This window comes from Motacilla alba, chromosome 5 (genome assembly GCF_015832195.1).
Source record: "Motacilla alba alba isolate MOTALB_02 chromosome 5, Motacilla_alba_V1.0_pri, whole genome shotgun sequence".
Taxonomy (NCBI): domain Eukaryota; kingdom Metazoa; phylum Chordata; class Aves; order Passeriformes; family Motacillidae; genus Motacilla; species Motacilla alba.
In genome coordinates, this window is record NC_052020.1 from 49,636,430 (window position 1) to 49,657,849 (window position 21,420).

The following is a 21,420-nucleotide window of genomic DNA, read 5'->3' on the forward strand; positions in this document are numbered from 1 at the left end:
ACAATAAATAACTGAAAGTTATCTATGTTTCCTTTACTGTTAATCTACACAAAGAAATAATAAACAGAGCTTGTCTACAAAAATGCAACTACTGCAGTCCTCAGAATTCAATTAAGCTAAAATAATTAATGCTTCCACCATATTAAATTACTTTATACATTTGAGCCACTGAAGTTTTTTTTTTATTCTTTAATCTTTTTTTGCCTTTTTATTTAATAAAAAAAAGTTAGTTTCAAGGGGGGGGGCTGGCTAGGAGGGGGAAAAAGAACATGATTTGCTGTTAAAATGTAATGGTCTCCTTTAGCTGACACAGCATGTAGAGTGTTTTGTGCCTTTGATTAAAATAACATTTTAAATGCTTTGAACAAACATATCTCCCCATACTTCTAAGGGATTATTTTACATATTTCTTGGTGGAATAAAGAAATTCATTCTTTCTGTCGCAGTACAGAAAGGCTAAGAATATCTTTCGTCACATATAAAGTAAAAATACTGTAGGCTGTTGCATTATTACAAAAAAAAAATAAAGGGAGGGGGTGGCAGGGTAGGAGAAAGCTGCCTTAGAGATTAAGTTTCCCTTTTATGAAATCGTATTTAGTCTCTTTTTTTAACAAATCTAACAACAATGCTCTACAGCCGCTCACTGGGAAATACCTTTAATGTTAAATGCAGATTCTGATTTTCTTGGCTAATGCAGAAAGCCTTTCTATTGAAATATAAATAAGGGGTTTGGTATATCCCACTAAAGCCTTTCCAGTGAATGACTTCTGTGGGTTTTTCATGGCTACCCTCCATGGCTGTAATGTGAGGCTTTTATCCTACTATTGAAAACTATCCGCTGCTATTAAAAAAATATGGAAGGACACTGCACCTTTTTATCTCAGAGCTGGGCTCCTAATTGAGAAAGTATTATTACAGCACTGTTTAGTGGATGTCCCTATCTCCACACACTGCTGAGAAAATGCCAATCAAATGATAAACCCTTTTATTTTTCTCAATTCAAAATCTTTCCTACATATTTTTCATTTGATATTCAGTTTAGTCTGAAAGAGATTAGGTGCTCCAGATTGGCTTTTAATTTTTTGATGCCTTTTCCACATGTGAACATCTCCTTCACGACCTCCAGTAGATTTTCTGAATGGCAAAAGCTTTGGTTGTGTTGTTCCTGACCCCCAGAAGCTGGAACGGGACAGCACCCTCTGCTCTGGGAGTAACCATTGAGGTACTGTGGACTGAACTTGGGCAGAGATTAGTAAGAGATGAGCTCTGAACTGCAACTGCAGCAGAGCTCTCCTAAACCAGCCTTACTAAGCACTGCACACCCTCTGCAATGGGCCGAGTGCCATCAGCTTGCACAGAGATCAACAGCTGTTGGGAGTGCTCAGCACCACTCAGGCAGCCTTCAGCAGACTAGGGAAGGTCCTGAATACTTTCCTTCTGCTCCTACCAACTGGAAAGGAAATCTAGCCCTCAAATCTGCTACACCATGATGTAATCATCTCTACCAGGAATTGTATTCATGACTGCAAAAGGATGAGGAAAGCTGAAAAAGGATGAGGAAAAGACAGGGTCAGGTCTTACGGTAGGTTTGCTTCAAATGCTACAGCACAGGCCTGCCACAGCTAACAGAGCTAACATGCTCCCAGAGCTAACAGCTGTCCCGTGTCGGGGTGGTGGCTGCACCCCCAAAAAAATACTCTTAGAAGAAAACAGTGTAGTCAATGGGCATTTTATGCCCTGTCCTAAAAGACAGGAGGTCTGAAGCCTGCAGCATTTTAGAGCCCACACCCTCACTGATGTGATGCCCAAGCCTGTCAGAGATGCTGGGGACTGGCTTAGACACCTCCAGTACTAAAGGCAGAAATCTCTTAAGCTTCAGTTGTAAAGATAGGAGCCTCTCACCTGTCTTCTGGGGATCCCCTCGTGGGAGCATCTCTACCACAGGCGGCATCCTGGACTGTCAGATCTAATCCCACAGGACAATTTCTAGATAAATTGGGATAGTGGCAGCAAAGGCAGACTGTCACTGGTCCTCTGTATGGGATGCAGTCGGTTTGAACAAAAAAGGCCCGTTTGAGGGGAGATCCTGCTGTGTAACATAAAAACCCCCACTCACTAGCAGGGAGGAGAGTCATCCTTTCACCACTGCAGAGGGGAAAAACACCCTGCTTGATGGAAGCAGCCCCATGCCAGGCACTCTGCAGGAAACACTGCATACCACCTCACCTAGGTGGATAATCATCACCTGCCTGCCCACGTCTGAGCGGGGGAGGTCCACTGAATGAACGTTAACTTCACCACATGTGAGAATTTTAGAAAAAGAAATGCCTGCAATTTGCTCACCCAGGCCAGCCTGTGCTCTTGTATCCTTATTCAGAAGATCACTTTGGGGTGTGCATGAGAGTGGAGGTGTTACCCACCCAACCCAAGCCATCTAAGGAGACCTAGGACAGGCAGCACAGGCAGCAATGCAGGTCGGAAAGCTGACATCTACCCCAGAGAAGGAAAAATTAAGGACTTAATAAAACACTGTTTTAGCCCTCACAAAAAAATTCTTCCTACTACCAGTCAGTGGGAAGAGGATTTTTCCTAGTGTCAGGATGCAGCCCTTCCCAGTGAGTCTGCATGTGACAAAAAGTATTTGGAACAGGACTGAACTGGGCACCTCACCAAAGTCCCCTATCCCTCTGCCACTGCTACGTGCTTAAGGATGTTCCTGAAATGTTTTCTGACCCCAACTTTCTGCTTTTCCCCAGATGTACAGACTGCCCCTTAGCTCTCCCAGGTGCCTGAGAGGCCCTTTTCTCGAGCAGCTGGCCCTGCACAAAGCTGGAGGGCCACAGCTCCAAAGCTGTGACAGCTACAAAGAATTAAACAGGGGATAGACTGCCCTGCAGAGCTGTGAGGACCCTCCAGATGGATGGCTCCTATAAAGACGTGTTGCTGAAGCCTGTTTCATAGCGCTTACTAGAGGACTCTAGTTAAAAGATTACCTAGGCAAGTTGATTGAGTGTAAAACGTGCTGTACCTGCAATGTTCTCCTGCTTGGGGCAAATTCCTTTTGTAGGCGTGAGAAGACGGTCTTCTTCATCGGGTGTGACTTGGATCCCGATTTCCACTGGCTCTGACACTTTCCTGAGCTCGGCGCGTGAGGAGGGGGGAGGGCTGCTCTTATCCATGCTCTTTTCATAGCAGACACCACCAGTGCCATTGCACTGTTTTCTCTTGTGCTCTATAAAAACCAAGATGTCTCCCAGCGGGAAGTTCATCTGACACTGTCCGCAGGTTAGCAAGTCAGGGTCTGTCCCGCCTGCGGCGATGCTGATGCCGCCTGGGTCTGCTATTGCCAGGCTCTCGTCCTCATCGGCCAGTGCCGGTTCCACATGGTCAGCCTCTGCTTTGCATGGACAAGGAGAAAGAGGGAGGAAAGGGACGAGGGGAAAAGAAAAAGAGATTGCTTTGAGTGTTCACAGACTCTGAAGGATGCATCACCAGAGGCCCAGCCTCCCCCCACCCCCCGAAGGAGCCAAGCCTGATTAGATCTTTCTTTTATTTTTCAGCTTTTCCGCTCTCCCAGAATGATTTCAATATATTTTGCAACCAAGCCTGCCTGAAACAAAATGGAAAGGCTGACCTGGCATAGCTTTCTTGACAGCTCCTTCCCACTGCTGCCAGCACTGCAAGGATATCAGCAAAGAGCCATTTTGCAAGCATTCGAGCCCCAAGTCACATTCTGAAATAGTTCCTCTCTTTTTATCCCACCTTCTCATTCCCTCTGCGTCTCCCAGCCATCTGGCCAAGGCCCCATCCAGCAAATGCACCCCAGTCTTTCCTTCTTTTTCAGGGAGAGGGGGAAAGCTTTTATGCACCAAACTAGCAGGACCGGGCTCCCCATGCCATACAAAATTAGTAGCACCTTGTCCCATTACAGAGCTACTGGCAAGATTAAATGACCACCCATTAGCAGAAATTACAAAAAACTACTTGCAAGACTAACACAAGCAGGGTATGGTCTCATGAGAAGTTAAGGGGTTGCTAAAGTGTCTACAGTGGGAAAGGGAATGAGGCACTTATTTAACATAGTGGAATATTGGCTGAGGCTGAAATATTCCACTCTATTTTTCCAATTCCAAAAACCCTGCCATTGCTATATAGGCTAATAAAAGTTTTTTTGTTTAAATCTTGTCTACAGGCATGTTGAATTTCCTACCTTTACCCCAAAAGATTGGGAAAGAATTTCTGGGTGACTTGAATCAGTTTCTAGGAAATATGTAACTTCTCATGTCACAATTAATAAAACCCAGTATGTTTTAAATCAATATTTAGAAGATAATTTTTACACTATAAAGTAATTGTGGATCACAATCCATTTCTGGGGCAAAACATGGTTTTTTTGTTTGTTTTCTCTTGTTCTGCCATGTAACTGCCAAATCATACAAACCTTGGACTTAGGCAAAATTTCCACTGACTTTTGCCTAAGGCTGGTTTGCCTCTGCAAGGACTATAGGATTTGGGCCGAACAAAACAGAGGAACTAACAGTATGTAAATCAGTGACTGAGACCTCTAATCGAATCAGGTTTAAAGGAATAGAAGGAAAAATGTTCTCTATTAGTTTCCTCATAGATTTCCTGGGAAAAGTAATTAACACAAATATCTCAAAGACTGTGATAGACAGATGTTATAATTCAGACCTGGACTCTTCTCCATTCTGAAAACAAAAGGATTTTTGTCCCACCCTACAGCAACTGAAAAAAAAAAAAAAAAAAAACAAACCAAAAAAAAAAACCCCAAAACCCAAGAAACACGTAGAAAAGGGGCAAGAGGTAGAAGGTGGAATGCATTGCCTGGCAACAAAAAGGGTTAAGCCTCGAAAAAAGGTAGTTTAGAAAAAGAATCACTCCCATTTTTGCCTTCCAGAATAAATAACTGATCAGCATATCTACCAGCTGTATTACAAGTTGCATCAGAGCTCTCTAACAGCAAAGCGGAGAGCGGCAGCAGCAGCGACAGCGACAGCAGAAAAGGACAGGGACCCCAGAGCAGTGCCCAGGCATGGACCATCCTGCTGGAGCCAGCGATGGGCACAAGAAGGCTTATGCTTCCCAACTCACTCATTCTGAAAATCATTAATTACCGTTTTCCTCTTAATCTAGGTTTAAAAGGAGTTTGAAGACAATACTAAGCAATTAATTCGCCAATTTATATCATGAAAAGATGTCTCCTTGCCTTAGTGAAAATGTGACTATAACCCTGTGCTGAAAAGGCACTGTTGGGAAGGGAGCGGATACCTGCAAACAGTGTGTCACGATGCAAAAGGTAATTATTTAGTGCTGCAGTTCCCTTTAATGATCTAACATTCAGCAATATTGTTTATATTGAAGAGAGCTTGCACCTTTAATTACCAATTACATATACATCATTTTAGAGCCAAAAGAAAAGGACTGTGAAAAGGGTCTTTTAGAAATGTGCACGCAATTTGTAGCCAGAATTCCTATTAAGGGGGAAGAGTGTGTCAAAATATTTAAAAAAACTGTAGAGAGAGGCACACACAAGCACGGAGATACACAAGCAGGAGATGGGACAAAGAGCTGGAAAAGACAACACGAAAACAGGAACTGAACCAAGGGTCATAAGAATAAAAGATGGCACAGGGGAAAAATGCTTGTTACTCGTTTCACTAACATTCCTGTAAAGCCTTTTAATTAAAGTCTGTGTCTTAAATTACAAAGGCTGAATTTTGGCATTTATATATATGTAACAAATATAAAGAAAAGCACGGATCTCAACTTTATTATCTTTTTGATGTGAGGATTTTTTTTTTTTTTGCCTGTGATTTAGATTGTGCTCTTCTGAAAATGTAGCAAAATTGCTGCAATTGATAAGGGTCCTGACCAGGCATCTGTGGAAACATGAAGGAGGTTTGAACAGCTAAACTGTTGCGAATTCTTTCTTTTCAGTTCTACACTTCATTTGAATATTAGTTAAATCCACATATGCCTATTCGCTTACACTCGCTCACTCTCTCTTTCCAAGGACTCTGCAATGGCACTTTTTTAAAATAACATCTGGTATTCCTTCATATTTTGGCAGTCGTCACATCACCAAAAATCAGCTTTTCGTTTTCTTGGTACGCCGAGCCCTCGTGATCAGTAGTAATTGGGTTTCAAACTATCAAAAGATTTTTTTTTACTCAACTCTATTTCTGATTTGAGCTTAATAAATCATCAATCATGAGACCAGCTATTCACCCAACAATGCAAAAGCTATATTACATCCCCTTATTCACAACATGGAAAACAGACATAAAAGAATGAAAAACAAAATACTGAATAGATCTTCAAATGCATTTTATCCATGTCAATTTGCATTTATTTTTTTACTCAGAATAAAAAAAAAAACACAAGAAAGAAAAGGCTTCCTATTGACAACTCAATTAAGCCATTAAAAACCTACATTCAAGTAACATTACAGGAGAGATTTAAAACCCACAAAGGGAAAGAGAAAAAAGCCTGCGAGTCCAGCCCATAACGCATTGGGTCATGCCTGGTTAATACAACAGCCAAGATCTTAGGTTGTTTAAGGAGTCCTTTAATACCAGTGGGGCAATTTAGGCCAGTCTCAATCTGAAGTTCTGACTCTGCTTGTGTCTGTGGGTTTAAAATGAGTCGCTTCACATTATTTGAATTTAACTCTGTGGTTTTATTGCTGTTGTTGGTAGATGGGTTTAGAGGTAGGAGGATGTTTCTTCACAAGTATTTATTTTAAATTAATTTATATTTTTAAGAAGAAGAAATTAGGCCGCACAAAATAGGAGAAGGGAAAAGATCTCATGTCGCTTACATGGGAAAAGTAAAAAAAACCAAATGAGCTATTTCCAGCCAGGACTCGTGCCCTGGTTCTTTCAGGCGTGTTAAGGTGTGCCCAGTATTTTCCCTACATCCAGAGATTCCTACACAGAGGATTGCCTTGGCATTGCCTGCCTAGGGAGCACAGTGAGCTGGCGATGGGCAATCTCTGGGGACATGAGTGACACAGTTGTTATATGATGGCTTTGTGAAATTAAAGCAACCGGACAATTTAAATAATTTGTTTTACTCAAAAAAAAAAAAAAGCATTACACTTGCTGACTGGACTCTAAGCATCATCTCCAAGATCTCTGGCTGTCTACCATACCAAAATACAGTGGACAAACCCCTTAATTCCATAAAGGCAATATCACAAAGCCACCAGCACTCCTGCTCCAGCGTAGTGACATCATTAGAGCATATGTGCCCCATGCAAACAACGCTCTCATGCCCAGTATTAAAGTGAACGCAAATGCTAACTACTTTCTGCCTGTCAGTTGTCTCAAAATCTTATCCACTAATAGTGGAAAAGGCTGTTCTGCTAAAAGTCATTTCCAAGGCTTTAAAAGACAGAACCATGGATGCTTGTTCACAGAGTTTGGGTGAGGCTGGGTCCAGACAGCAACCATTTATTTTCTTGTCTTTTTATTGCTCTGCAGAACCAGGGTAAGAAAGGATCTAGAAATTGCCCACCTATTCTTTTCCTTATTTTTCTTGTTCTACAGTATCAAAATGAGGCAAAGGGGGCAAAGGAAATGTTTTGGTGTTAGGCCAAAGTGTTGCATATGAAACTTCCCCCCCGTGGCTGCTTTCTGCACAAATCAATAACGGGGTGGTGAAGGCAAGCGCTGCCAGTGCCTTCACTGCAGAGGTGCTGCTGGGTGCCCTGCCTGCCCCGGCACCCTGCCACAGCCACTGCCCACCCTTCTGCCCATCTGGGGGACAAGACACAGGCTACCCCAGAGGCCACCCTTCTCTGGGACAAGCTGGGGGAGCCCAGAGTCCACCATGGGGACACAGTTCCTGGTGGCTAGGTACAGGATACTGCCTAGAAATGTGCTGCAGCACGTCAAGTGCACTGTTCTCCTCAGTCACTGCTGTCTTGAAGGTATAGCCAGAGAGAACTCAGCCTAGTTGGGGAGCGAGCACAAAGGACTGACTTGCTCTTCAGGGTGTTGGCCCAAAGCAGGCCTGAAAACTATGTCCCTTCAATCAACACCCACATGTCACATTTACTGTAACATCAACATGCTTAACGGAAAGTAGCTCGAATCACACGCTCTCTGGCTGGGTTATCACCGAGATCGGTGTCAGGATCCTTGCTGCACAAAGACTAACGCTGCTCAAAGCGGGCAATGTGGCTCTTCGCCGTCAAAGTTTTTCAATAACCTGCTTCCAGAGCATCCCAGCAGCTCCCTGCAGCCACAAGGTGCAGAGTTGAGATTACGCCTACATATTGCACCAGCATCACACTCAGCGGTACCAGGCACCGCTTATCTGACACCAATTTTTAATTTTACTGAAGACCGCGAAGCAATTGTTTGCGGTATTTAATTTTTTCCTAAATGCGAGTCTGAGGCCGAGTTTGCCAAAAGAGACAACTCGATGGAGAAGCCTCCGAAACACAGGGGACCGCACTCTGCCTCGCTTTCCCAGCGACCCCCCGGCACGTGCGGAGCGCGCCGAGGCAGCGGGGCAGCGGCAGGCGAGGCTGGGCCCGTCCGTGCCGTGCGAGCGCGGCCCCGGTGCGGCCGCAGAGCCGCCGCCGTCCCGTCCCCCGCCGCCACGTGCCGGCGGGCGGCGGCGCAGCGCGGCAGGTGCCGGGCCCGGCGCGCAGGGGGGAGCAGCCGCCCCCGCCGGCAGCGCAAGGGGAGCGGGACGCCGCGGTGCAGAGAGGGTGCGCGAAATGACCCGGCCGCTCCAACGCTTCAGCACCCGCCCAGGGCAGCGAGGGGAAGGACGGTGATGCCGCACTGGTACCTCAGACACCTTTTGCAGAAGACCGATACTGTCAAAAAGCAGTTTAACTCTCACCCTACGCACCTGAGACAGAACAACCCCGAGCACTGCCACAAAGAACCGCTCAACACATCAGGATTTAGGGAGAAGGAAAATGACATAATAACCATGCCGGACCCAAACAGGACAAAAGAATATCCAAGAATCTGCACGAATCTCCAACACTTGTCAGATGTTATTTCTTCAGAAACTATGTGCGGTGTTACAGAAGAGAGTAGTGTCTCTCTTAAGTAAACTATACATTCATAAAAAATATTTACTGCTTTTGAAAGCAGAAAATGTATAGGCTCTTCTATAGACTGCAGAAGCTGTAAATCTCTGCAGATAAAATGGGATGTGATGATGTGATATAAAAGCACTCTTTGTTCCCCAGTGAATACATTTGTTTTATTTAAAACTAAACGACAACCAAGGAGAGAAAGGAGTGCTCGGTGCCACAAAAGGAGAAGGAGCGATATTTGGGTACAGGCTTTCAACTGCACAGAAAAGAATACTAGAAGCAGAGATTCGCACCCAAGGATTTAAAATGCATGATCAAAATTAAGTAATTAGTTCCGAGCATGTATTAAACACACAACAGATCTGTTCTTTTCTTAAATATCAGACTCAAAAGAGACTGCATTTTTCAATTGTTTATGGCACACTGTTGCTCATATATGATTTTCTTAAGCCTTTTTTTTTTTACTTTCATTGAAGCATACTCATTATAACATTCAGCGAATTTATGGCTTCTTCCAGTGGCTTAGTAAAAAGGGTCATAAAAAAGTTAAGTAAACCAGTATGTTTTTTTCCTCTCCCTTAACTTTGGATTCCTTTTTTGTACTGTGCTGTCTAGTGCTTAGTCTTTGGAAAGTACCTTGGGCATATCCAGCACACATACAAATTATCAGCTGCTCCAGGAAAAAAACAAAACGGAATTTCTTGCACTGAGGCAACTACACAAAAGACTTGCATATGTCAAAAATACAGAACTAAGTCCCTGTGAATGCTGCACCATTAATCAAATCCCCGATCTGGTGTCACTTTTGCCAGTAAAATGATTATATTCTTCTAACCCCCTTCTACTGGCGCGTGCCTGCAATGCATGAAGTGTGTCCCTCTACTTTAATTTGTTTTCGAATAGCCTGCTTTAGGCATTTTTTATATATCCTTTGAAAAAAAAAATAAAAAAAAGGAAAAGCAAAGAAAAAAAAAGAAAAGCAAAGAAATAAGCTGCTACTTAAAGCTCCAGCAAGGGTCTACAATACTGAGCAAGCAACAGCTTTTTGAGAAGGAGGGCAGACAGCAAGAAAATTTAACTGATGTTCAGGAGCCTCTGAGGCTGCAGCTGAGTGCCGAGAAATGGTGTGCAGCCTGCCCAGATACATTTTAAAAAAGTAAATAAACACCGAGGAGGAAGGTGCTATAGTACAGGCAGCTGAATGAATCATGCATTTATCAATGCATGCAGTTATTGATGCCTTTTCCCTTCCTCATTAAAAAGATACATACATATAAAGCTGTCTACAGACGATGCTGATGCTTCACCAAGTGCTTTAGTGGAATTGCTAACTTTAAAGCATGTGGGTAAACCCCAGCCACTCTTTATTTTTCCACACGCTTTCTCTGGACGGTACTGAAGGGAAACTAAATTCAACCAACAACTGCACTGCAACCCTAGAGAAACCAAACTGCAACCAAAGAGTAGGAAATGCTCTGGCAATGAGGCTGAGAGCCATTTTAGGGTAACAGGTCTCTGCAGGGAGGCTTTTCCACCAGGCTTTCACCTGAGGGAGTGGGAAAGGTGGAAGGCAGAAGAGGAAGGGAGCGTGGGTGTGTGTGTGCATTTGGTGGGTAGAGGAAGGGGAGGAGGAGAGAGGGATAGCTGTTTCTCATGATAAAAGTTAACAATCATGCAATGGAAGGAAAGCCACAGCGAGTGAAGTCTGAGGTTTTGGGAGGGGAGAAGGGAAGCTTTTCCCCATGGCTGTACAACACTAGCATCAGCAATGGCCCAGGCACTGTGCTCTTCAGCTTCCCGGTCTGTCAAATGAGCTGGCTGCTGTCTATATTCTTCCAACTAGCTCAATTCAAACATTAAATGAAGTAGAGAAATCATCAGATAAATTACTGGTCCTCTCTACCCAAGAGTGAAGGGTTTTTGTACAGCTGATGACAGCCCTGATCCTTTGTCTGACCTAATTTACTTCTCTTGAAGGTTAGAATAAAGCGCACTTTCCTGTCACCTCCATGCACATATTGCACCCTAAAAGTAAGAAGACGCTTCTTCTATGTTAATAGTGCTGTAACTCAACGGAGTTCTCAGGATGAGTGAAACACATATCCAAAGCCTCCTGTGTGCATGCCACTAAATTATACATTTGGGCAGGAAAACGTCCTGCTAAAGTCTGTCCACAACACGGAAGCCAACTGCAGCAGAGAACAGCAAAGCCCGTCGGAGAAGCCTGTGAGCTGCTTAGCAGCAACTTCTATGTGACAGATGTGATTTTGTGTTTATTTTTCTAGAAAAAAAGAATGCTTATTTTCATTTGCAGGAAGTGCAGATAGTTTGCTCTAAGGACCTGAGGATCAAAGTACATTAAACTGTCTCATATCAAATCCTCTCCGCAGAAGTACATACGGCTTTCTGATATGTAATCGAAGCCGATTTCTGTACATGTGTGTCTGCTTTGCTGCTGCACACATCTTGTCCTACACCTCCAGCTTCTTCACTCTGTGTTTTCACATCCACTGGAACAAACATACGGATCTCCATGGGTTCCCCCCACTCCCCGCCACGCAGGAGGTCACTCATGTGCAGGTACCATTACCTCCATCACTATCTGACAACAACAAATTGAGAATTTAAACATTGTCTGTCGACAATAAAAAGCACCGTTAAAAACTAATTTTAATTAAAAACTCCTGTCCGCCCGAGTCAATTAATCAGCCGCGATTAAGTTAAAAATAGATTTGTCTCGCTGTCAGCCTCTCTCGGCTGGCTATGTATAGATCTTCGCATGAAAATCAATACTACAACTTTACGCCGAGCGCGTTTGGCAGCACGGTGCGCGCCGGGCGCGGCGGCGCGGGCTCCGGCGGCGCATCCCGCGCGTCCCGCGGCGGGGCCGGCGCGGCCATCGCACGGGCTGGGAGCTCCCCCTAGTCGCCAAGCCCCGCCACTGGCGGCCGGGGCACACGGCAGGCTCCGGCAGCCGGAGAAGTTTATTTTGGAAAGTATTTTCCATCAACAAACAACACAAAGAGCAAAGAGACCCAGGTAGGAAATGCGGGAGACGAGCTAATATCGTGTGCGAGGCATTTTGGAAGCGGAAAGGTTTGCTCGCAGTGAGCTCAGCCCTGGGAAGAGCAGCTGAAGTCAATCAGAAACTATAGATGATATCAAAAATTTTGTACTACTTCTTTGAGCACACACTTCTCCAAGTCATAATTATTGCCAAATATGCCACAAGACAACCCTTTGTTCTGCATAGAAACACACATTTTGTGCAAAACAAGGGCTCCCACCATTTCTATTAAAGGCAGCCAGTTTGTGAAATCTTGGAGAGTTTAATTTCTCAGTATTTAAATAAGGCTGACAAAATATGCTCTGCATCTGCCGACCAGAAAAAAACTGCAAAATGGTTTCTCACCCACTGTACATCTATTTAAGCCACCGGACACACCACCCAAAAGGGACAGAACAACCCACAGCCACAACCTAGTTACTCTGCAGCAGTTTTAAAAAATATTTTTAAAGAACAGAAACTATGAAAATGTGCCAGTATTTTTTAAACTTATTTTGTAAGTCCAATACAAATATATTCAAATGAAAGACAACCTGGCAGTCGACAGCATACAACCTTTATTTTCCCCTGTCCTATTTAAACACATGTGATGTCTTTTAAAAGGCTGTGCTTTTCTGTGCACAGTCATGCAGGTATTATGAAAAAGTCATCCATCCTTAAAATAATAGTAATTTCCTCTCTAATTCTTCAGTCACAGCTTACATTCTCTTTGTATTAGAGTTGATTGCATTGGTGTGGGTTTTGTTCTGCAGGGAAAGTGCGTTAATTGCACTAAATCTAAATGCATTTTAAGAGAAGCTCCTTGGAGCAATTTGCAAAACTTTGACATGCAAAAAATCATAGGGGTTTTTGTTATGATTTTTAATGACTACGTACAAAACAAAGTGATACAGGAAATTATTGCTCTTCCTTGGAAACCTGTTGACCAGGTACTGAAGACCTGTCTTGGGAAGCCTGGAATTGTATGATTTTCCTGTGCCTTTCCCTCTCAATCTTTGCTGCTGCTCTACAGAACTGTTCTAGCTTTGCCGCCTTCTGCAAAACTGCTACCAGCGAGCTTTTCACATGCTCTTGCCTTTCACATTTCCTTCAAATGCAAAATGCAGGGCTAGTTTGAAAACAGATTTCTTAAGTTAAAAATGGAAGATCTTAAGATGGAAAATCAGCAATTTCAACCAAACCAAAATAACATTTCATTGCACAGAGCAGCTCAACACTTCAGCCTCCTCTCCTATACATAATCAGTTCTTTTGCATTGTCCACCCATTTAAATGAGCTTGGCTACCAAGTTTGCTCTGTCCACCAGCGGTGAAGAAAGGTCCAGAGTTGCTTTTTTCTCCCCATGTGTTTCACCTCTTTCTTTTGTCCTGCACATACACAGTTACAAGGCTGCCTGGGTGAGCCTGGCAAACACAGGCAGGCCACTCCGTTTTGCAGTCTTAAAGACCACTGTGCTAATGAGATGCTGCAACTCTGGAGCACAGCTACACTGCACTTTCTCTCCTTTTTGAGTTTGTTTGTCTTACACTCAGGATCTAAACGTTTCTCCAAACACCAAGTGGATGAAACTAAATAAACTCCAGCTGAACAGTGTCAGAAAACCCTTCTCTCTCTCTGTCTCTCTCCCCATCTCTCTCCCCATCTCTTTCCTTGCCTGGCAGAGACCTCCAATCCATCCTGAAATGCAACTCCCCTTACAGATGCCAAAAAGGGAGACAGGGCGAAAAAAGCCCAAGCTAAACACAACATAAAAGCAAGATTTCTGAAAACAGTATCAATTCATCCTGGCTTTGGGGGCTTGGCTTGGGATTGACTCTATTTTGTTATAAGTGCTTTGGTTTCCTATTCTGTTTGCCCACTACCTTCCAAACTCCCCTTTAGAGAGGACACTGCCTGGCTGCTTTTCCCCCATGAATGACACTTCCCAAGGAGTGCAGAGACTGCGACTCCCTCTCCTGCAAGCCTGCAGCTGAGGCTCAGACCTGTGCGCTGAAATGCCTGCGCTCCTGCTCCCCAGCCCCAACCCCAGCCCGACGCCGCTCCCCCCCGCCCCCCGCCTCCCACCACCTCCTTCCCCTGGATACCTTCATTTTTTTCTGCCACTGTTCAGTATGCAGCCTGATTTCTCCGCCAGCTTCCTCAGGATGGAGAGATAGATAAATACAAGAGGGGAGGGAGGGAAGCTCGTACTGCTCTGCTCTCCATTCCTCCCCCAGCCTTCCCGCTAAACCCATTGTACACGCAGCTCCTCGGCACCTCTGAATACTCTCCTGCCTCATTATTTACGTTCAAGTAAAGCGATCGGAAAAGGAGATCAAATTGGAATAACAAACCTACCTGACTCTCTTCCCCACTCCCCTCCCCCCCCCCAGCAGCAACAGCAGCGAGAAAAGAAATGTTTCATCCATTGAAACAAATTCAGACGTGCGCAACAAAACAGATTTTCTGCACACCCCCTTTCAACACCCCACATCTCCTCGCAAGTGAGACAGAAAACAAGTGGGAGAAATTACACAGGGCTATTTAGGTGGCTGTTGATGTTTTTGCTTTCAAAAAGAAAATTAAAAAACAGAAAGAGGGGGAAAATAAGAAGCCACCAACAAAAAGGATAAGACATTTTCCAAACCGGATGGTTAAAATCAAAAATGCAATTGATGAAGGGGAGGGAGTTGAGGAAAGGGGGAATCCACCTTTTATGGTGATGCAAATCTGATTCCAAAATAACAATGAATTAAAAACAACCCCCCTAGAAAAAGCTGAATACCAGATGCATCTTCATCAAGGTTCCACCAGCTGATGGGCTGGAGGTGGGGTGAGGCGTACTTTTTAAAAAATAAAGACGCACATAAAAAAATACATAGATATATATATGTATGTGTATATATATATATATATATATATATATATGAAAAAATAAATACAGAAACAGCGAAAGAAATTTATATTTTGGAACTCAAACCGTCCCCAAACAACCCTCCGCTATGAAAAGAAAATCCCAACGGAGGTGGAAAAATTATATACACAAATATATCTCGATTCCCAAGGAAATCTTACAAACAGAAATTTATCACCGGTAACAAAGAAAGAGAGGAGCTCGCAAGCACCAAATGCTCCTGGCAGATGGCTCCTATTCTTGGCTTTCAGGGGAGGGAAGAGAAGCCGGGGAAATATTTTATTTATTTATTTAAATTTTTTAAAATCTCAACATAAATATTCGGATCCGCCGCGGCTCAGGCTCAACCCCGGGCTGGCTCCGTGCGAGCCGCCGCCCCCGCAGCACAACAACTTGCGGACTCGTTTTGCGGGGCGGGGGGGGCAGGGGTCCGACCGGGCTTGCCGGGTGCGCGGCCACGGCGTGCCGGGCATTTTTTTACCACCCCCCAAACTTGTCCTATGCTACAGGAGGGAAATGGGGACCCCCCCCCCCCCCGCCCTCCCGCTTCCCCGTGCCCCGGAGGCGTCGGAGCAGCGCGGAGCGCTGGGGGCCGCACGCCCCGGGAGGCGCCCCCGCATTTCCCCCCCCGCCTCGCGGCACCGGCCCCCGGGGACGGGAGCGGCGGAGCGGCGGAGTGGGGCTCCCGCTCGGGGACCTGCCCCCTACTCTGCCTGCAGGCACTCGCCCCTCTCCCGGAGCTTTAGGGGTGGGAACGGGGAGGAGGGGGATTCTGATGCTGGGGGGAGGGGGGATGCCTCTTTCCCTCCCCCCCTCTATTTTTTCCTTCCCTATTTTTTTGGGGGGGGGGAAGTGGGGGGCGGATAGGAGTATATGTGTGTATTTTCACTTACAATGGGAGCTTCAGCAAAGTGCAGCCTCCACTCCTGCCCCGCAGGCGAGCCGGTGTCGCTGCCCGACCCGCATTTCGTGCACTCCATCCCCGGTCCCCGCCTCGGCTTTCCCCGCGCCCCCCGCCACCGATAGACACTCTCGCCCGCACCCGGCCCTTCGGCAGCCCCTGCCCTGCCTCTAGCCCCAGCCGAGCTGGTTCTGCCTTGCCCCGCGCTTCGGAGAGCCCTTTTCCCCCGCCGGCGATGCACCTGGGGCGGGCAGGGCGCAGCTGGCCGTCTACCTGCCCCGCGCTCCAGTGCCGGGGGGCTCGGCCCCGCCGCCGCCGGCCCGCCGCCTCCATGTGCTTCCCGCTAAGTCCCCCCGGCCGTTCCGCGTCTCCCTCCCTAGCTGCCCACCTTGATCCTCCTCCCCCCACCCTCCGCGGCTGTCACGCCGAGGCAAGGCTCTCGGCCAACTTTTCCCACCGCTCCCTGCTGCTGCCCCCGAAGCAAGGAACGAGGAGCGGGGCCGCGGGCGAGCGGCGGAGCCCCGGCGGGGTGGCCCGGCCCGGCCTGGAGCAGCGCGCCCCGCTCGCCGCCCCCCGCGCACGCCGCCGCTGCCCGGGAGAGCCCCGCGCCGCCCCACGCCGCGCTCTGCCCGCCGGCAGCTCCTTCCCCGCTCCACGCCGCCTGCCCTCACGCCTGCCTGGCCGCCTCACCTCCGCACCGCTGCAAAAACGCACAGCAAACTTCGGGCTTCTCCCCCCCTCCACCCCCAGCCCATCCCCCCCAGCCGCACACCCCCCTCCCCTCTTTAATTCCCTTCTCCTCTCCCTCTCTCTGAAGTCATTTACCAGCTTTGGTTGCTCCTGGAGTTTCCCCCCCACACACACACCCCCCCTCCCCAACCGCTTCCTCCCCTTCCCTAATTTTGCTTCTCGATTTCGGCTCGGTCTGGTTCCAAGTTCAAACTTACGTGTGATAATCTCTCTTTGTGACAAGTGCTGCGGGTTTCCCTGCTTGCGACGGGACATTGCCCTGGCATTTACACTGGCATCGCCTGGAGAGCTGCACTGGTTTGGGGGGATGTGTTGGGGGTCGATCCTCCTCCTCTTTTTTTTTCTCCTCTTTATTCTTCTTCTTCTTTATCGAGTTCTTCTTTCAAAAAAATCAAAAACGAAAAAAAAGCCTCCTTTTTGTCGCTGCTGTGGTGCACTGGTTGGGATTCCCTCTCAATTAAAAATCATCATCATCATCATCATCATCAGGAAAAGCTCTTTCTCTCTCTCTTTCTCTTTCACACACTGTCTTTTCTCCACTGCTTCTGCCACTTGGACTTCCAGATCTCTTCTTGAACTTAGGAGGATATGCACCGCCACTGACACTTTTCTCTTTCCCTCTTTCCAGAGTGCTTGGCAAATTGGCAAGTGCGCTTTTCCACCAAGAGGGTAAAAAAAAAAAAAAGAAAAAAAAAAGAAAAAAGGAAAAAAATTAAAATTAAAAAACTGTAGTAAAAAAAAAAGGAAGAAAAGTACTAGAATTGGGATAGCCCCCACTCAAAAAAAAAAAAAATCGCCAAAAAAAATGTTTCTCAGAGATTGACCCTTGCTGGGTAGATATATAGAGAGAATTTTTTGAAAAGGGGTAGCCGAAACTGTGTCTCCTCTTTCCCAGTTCAAGTGGCACTGCTTTGCCCTGGTGCTTTTGGATTGCCAGTGCTCCTGCACCACTTTGCACTCTTCCCCCCTCGCCTGGCACTGGGACTGGAAGGAAGGAAGCCCCCAGTGCAGCTGGGCTGGTGCTGGCTATTACTATTATATATTGCAATGTGAAGATGGCGGAGTCCTGGTTCTCTGGGAGCGCTCTGTCTCTCTATGGCTGGGGCTGCCTCTGTACAATGGGATAAAATTCAAGTTCAAGTGCGGACGTGACGTTTAATCTGCACTAGAGACAAAAAGACCCAGAGAGTAGGAGCACTGGGGGCGACTAGCGGTGGCTTTTTAACATTGTACCCTGCAAGAGAACAAGAAACGCCACTCGCACACACCGCACACACCGCACACGCACACGCACACACACCGCACACACACCAACTACGGCACACGCAGGGCTCGCCGCCGCTCCGGGCTTTGTGCAGTGCCGCTTCCAGTACGCCGAGCGCCGGCGGCCAGGGAAAGAGAGAGGGGAAGGAATAAATCCGCATCCTCACGCACGGTCAAACTTCCCCGAGCCCGGCGCCGGCCGCGGCGGGGGCGGCTCGGGCGGGGGAGGCTGCCCGGGTCCGCGGGGGGCGCGGGGGGAGCCGGTGGCGCTGCCCGGCCGTGCCGCCGCCTCGCCGCTGCTCATCGCGGCCGCCGCTCTCCGCCGCCCGGGCTCGGCGCTGGGTCGTGCTCCCTCCGTCCGTGCCCAGGAGCGGAGGCTCCCCAGGGGTCGCGGGCTGCTCTTCCTTCCCTCCAGGCGCCGCCGCAGCTCCTCGGCGGCGAGCGCGTTCCCCCTGCATTTCTTTCAAACAGTTTTACAACAACACAAATATCTGTGTGGGCTGGGGAAAGGGATTTTTCCCCCTCCTCTCTCCCTACCCGAAGTGCGATGGTAGCGGGACACGCGCGCACACCCGATCCGCACACGCACACACGCTCCGACCTTCTCCCACCCCCCAGCCCCCCTTCCCTTAAAATCCTGGCAGAGACTATTTTTCCTTGGAGAAATTAAGTCTCAGCCACGAACGGAGAGACGCCGAGCTCCCAGGAACTGCATCCTAGTGCACTTGTCCTTCTATTTCGCACGCAGGTAAATGTCCACAACTGCGTGCGTTTCTAACTTGGGAGATTCTTGGAAACCAACTTTTCCCCCTCTACCTCCGCTCTCCCGGCCCATCTCCTGAGATTGTTTCTCTCTCTCCCTCCTCCCCCGATAAGTAAACAGATCGGTGCAAACAGCTTTTCAGCACCGGCTCTGGCCAGGGCGAGAGGAACGGGGAGAGGGGAGGCCTGGGGGCTCGGAGGCAGATGGAGCAGAAAACCAAGGAACCAGCCTGTACCCGGAGCCCACTTGGAGACCCGCGCCGCACTCGTGTCATTTACTTTCCACGTTAAATGAGTGATTTTCGTATTAAATCGCATGAGAGTCTTGAGGGGACCAGAATTCATCTCGGTGCCCTTAATCAGCTTTGAGGAGAATTTGGCTAAACAGCATCGCTCTCGCCTCCTCCAGCAAATCTGCCTCTCCCTCCCCACGCCCGCCCGCCCGCTCACAGCTCGCGTTCCGGCGCTGCCAGACCCCGCATCCCGGCCCGGCGAGTGCCGAGGGCGGCGGGCACCCCAGCCCCAGCACCCCAGCCCCGGCCGGTGGGCGCCGGGCCAGCCTGGCACTGCCCTCCGTGCCCGCGCCCGGCCCTCCGCCTCTACTAGCGCTCGGCAAACACGTCCAAGACCATTAACGGCGCTTAAACTGCTGCGATTGTTCGCCCCGTGTGTTTGGTTTGTTCTGCGGGGTCCTGCAAAGAAAAATGACCGTGGTGATGGCAGGGCCCCCGCCGCTGGGCGGGGAGGGAGAGGTCCACGGCCCCGGGGCCCCGAGGGGAGCCCCCACTCCTGCCCTGCGGAGCAGCCGTGTCCGAGTCGGGGTAAAGGATGCGGCACCATCGCGGGGGAGCTGGAGGGCAGAAGAGGCTCCCCTCGCTGACCTCCGCCCCCGCGGGAAGGGGCCCGGGCCGATCAGCGGGGATGGAGTTGCCCGCACGGCTCTCCCCGCTTTGATGCCGCTCTGCCCGCGGCCGGCGAGGCCGAGAGGCTTTGTGCGGCGGTGCTGCTGCGCTCAGCGCGGCCCGTCCCCAGGCCACGCCGCGGGCTGCGGCCACGGGGCCCTCGCGGGGTGCAAAGTCCGGCCGCCGGCGGCCGCCGCCGTTCTTGGGCGAGCTGCAGGAAGCTGCACCCCTTGGGAGCGCGGCTTATCGGGAAGTTACTGGGCATCATCTGTTGATTAACCAGTGTCTTCCAGTGGGCACCGAGAGCAGGAGATAAGGGCCGGCAATGATTGACCAGGCGGACTCCCCGGCTGCCCGGGGCAGCAGGGCCGCCGCAACTCCCCTTCCCGTCTCTCCCGCTGCGGGCAAGGCTTCGGGGGTTGACCCCCAGCCTGCCTCCTCCTCCTCCTCCTCCTCCTCCGAAAATACATCCCAATAGAGAAAAAAAAAATTCCAAAGTGATTTCTCAGTCTTCTCTTTCCTCCCCTGTCTGGCACTTGTGATCATTAGCACTGAAAGCTGTTAATGTCTTGTCTCACAGCTCCCCCTTTAGTCTCTCTGCTCTCCCTGTCTCGCGTTCAAAGCCAGATCAATAGCAGGCTCTTTCTAACCTTGACCTATCCCTCGACCTGCCTCCATCTGCAGCTGGCCCCGCGCTTCTGCCTCTTCCCCACCCGCCGCAGCAGCCCCTTGAGAGGGTCCGGGGTCCCCGGGGTCTGCCCGGGCGGCGGCGGCCCCGGCATCGCCCGGCTTTGTCCCGAGAGCGCGGCCGTGTTGGGCGCCCGCCGCGGGCACAAGGGGCTGAGCCCCCCCAGCCTCCTCTCCGCTCTCCTGGGGATGAGGCCGAGCTCCAGCCTGCGCCACCGGCCTGCAAACTTGGGACGGCAGCTCCCCACGACAACAACAAAACACCCAACCCCACAAAAATACGTCTAAAAGAAAGGAAAAAAAGGCCAAGCAAAATGGGAGCATAATCTGCAAGCAGAAAACAAGCTTTTTGCTAGCTTTAAAAGTACTATGATCCCTTGTTTTAAATTAGGGGAGAGAAAGCACTCTCTTGTACTAAATATCTTGTATTAAGATAATAATCTTTTCTGTTTTCATAATATGTAAGGGATTTGAGGAGTTCTCATAGAGAAACACCATCCTTATAGGGAGAAACAGCTCATCTGATGTCAAATATTCCATTTTATCCTATATACAGCAAGGCATGCTGAGTTGAGAACTCTCAGCACAGAGGCTTATCTTCTAGATTTCTCTTTCTTTTCCTTTTTTTTTTTTTTTTTTTTTTTTTAATCGTGCAATGTCTTTAGCTAAAATTTGGCACGGATGCACGGATATAGATGAATCAATAATATCAGCATCAGAGTAAAGAGGAAGTCCCAATATCCTCATGGAGGATAATCTTGATGTGCCACTTGGACATATTTGTAATGCATTTCCACTTTCTCCCCATTTGGTCAAGCAACTTTTCAGTGGAAGAAAAACTGTAGCTGCAGATTGTGTGATGTCATTTTGGTTTCTGCTCAGTCTTTAATGTAAAAGCTTATGCTAAGTTAGAAGGAAATTGGTTTTGATACAGGTGTGGAAGTTGGGGTGGGGTGGGGGGGAAGAGAGGGAAGGGAGGGGAGGAAGGGAGGAAGGGAGGAAGGGAGGAAGGGAGGAAGGGAGGAAGGGAGGAAGGAAGGAAGGAAGGAAGGAAGGAAGGAAGGAAGGAAGGAAGGAAGGAAGGAAGGAAGGAAGGAAGGAAGGAAGGAA

At 48.3% G+C, this 21,420-nt stretch overlaps 1 protein-coding gene across 7 annotated transcripts in view; it reads right to left on the bottom strand.

Moving 5' to 3' along the window:
- BCL11B (BAF chromatin remodeling complex subunit BCL11B) overlaps nt 1–18,400 on the bottom strand; it is a 97,900-nt gene extending 79,500 nt beyond the window's left edge. Inside the window, exons 1-2 of one of the 7 annotated variants that reach the window (XM_038137357.1) lie at nt 16,894–18,400; nt 3,029–3,397 (exon numbers count right to left, since the gene is read on the bottom strand). In XM_038137357.1, the coding sequence (XP_037993285.1) occupies nt 3,029–3,397; nt 16,894–16,951 (427 nt within the window). In that variant the 5' untranslated portion in view covers nt 16,952–18,400. Of the gene's footprint in view, nt 1–3,028; nt 3,398–14,236; nt 14,975–16,893 lie in introns of those variants that run through there. The other 6 variants (XM_038137351.1, XM_038137355.1, XM_038137352.1 and 3 more) reach the window with 6 other exon arrangements.
- Between the last annotated feature and the right edge of the window lie 3,020 nt (nt 18,401–21,420).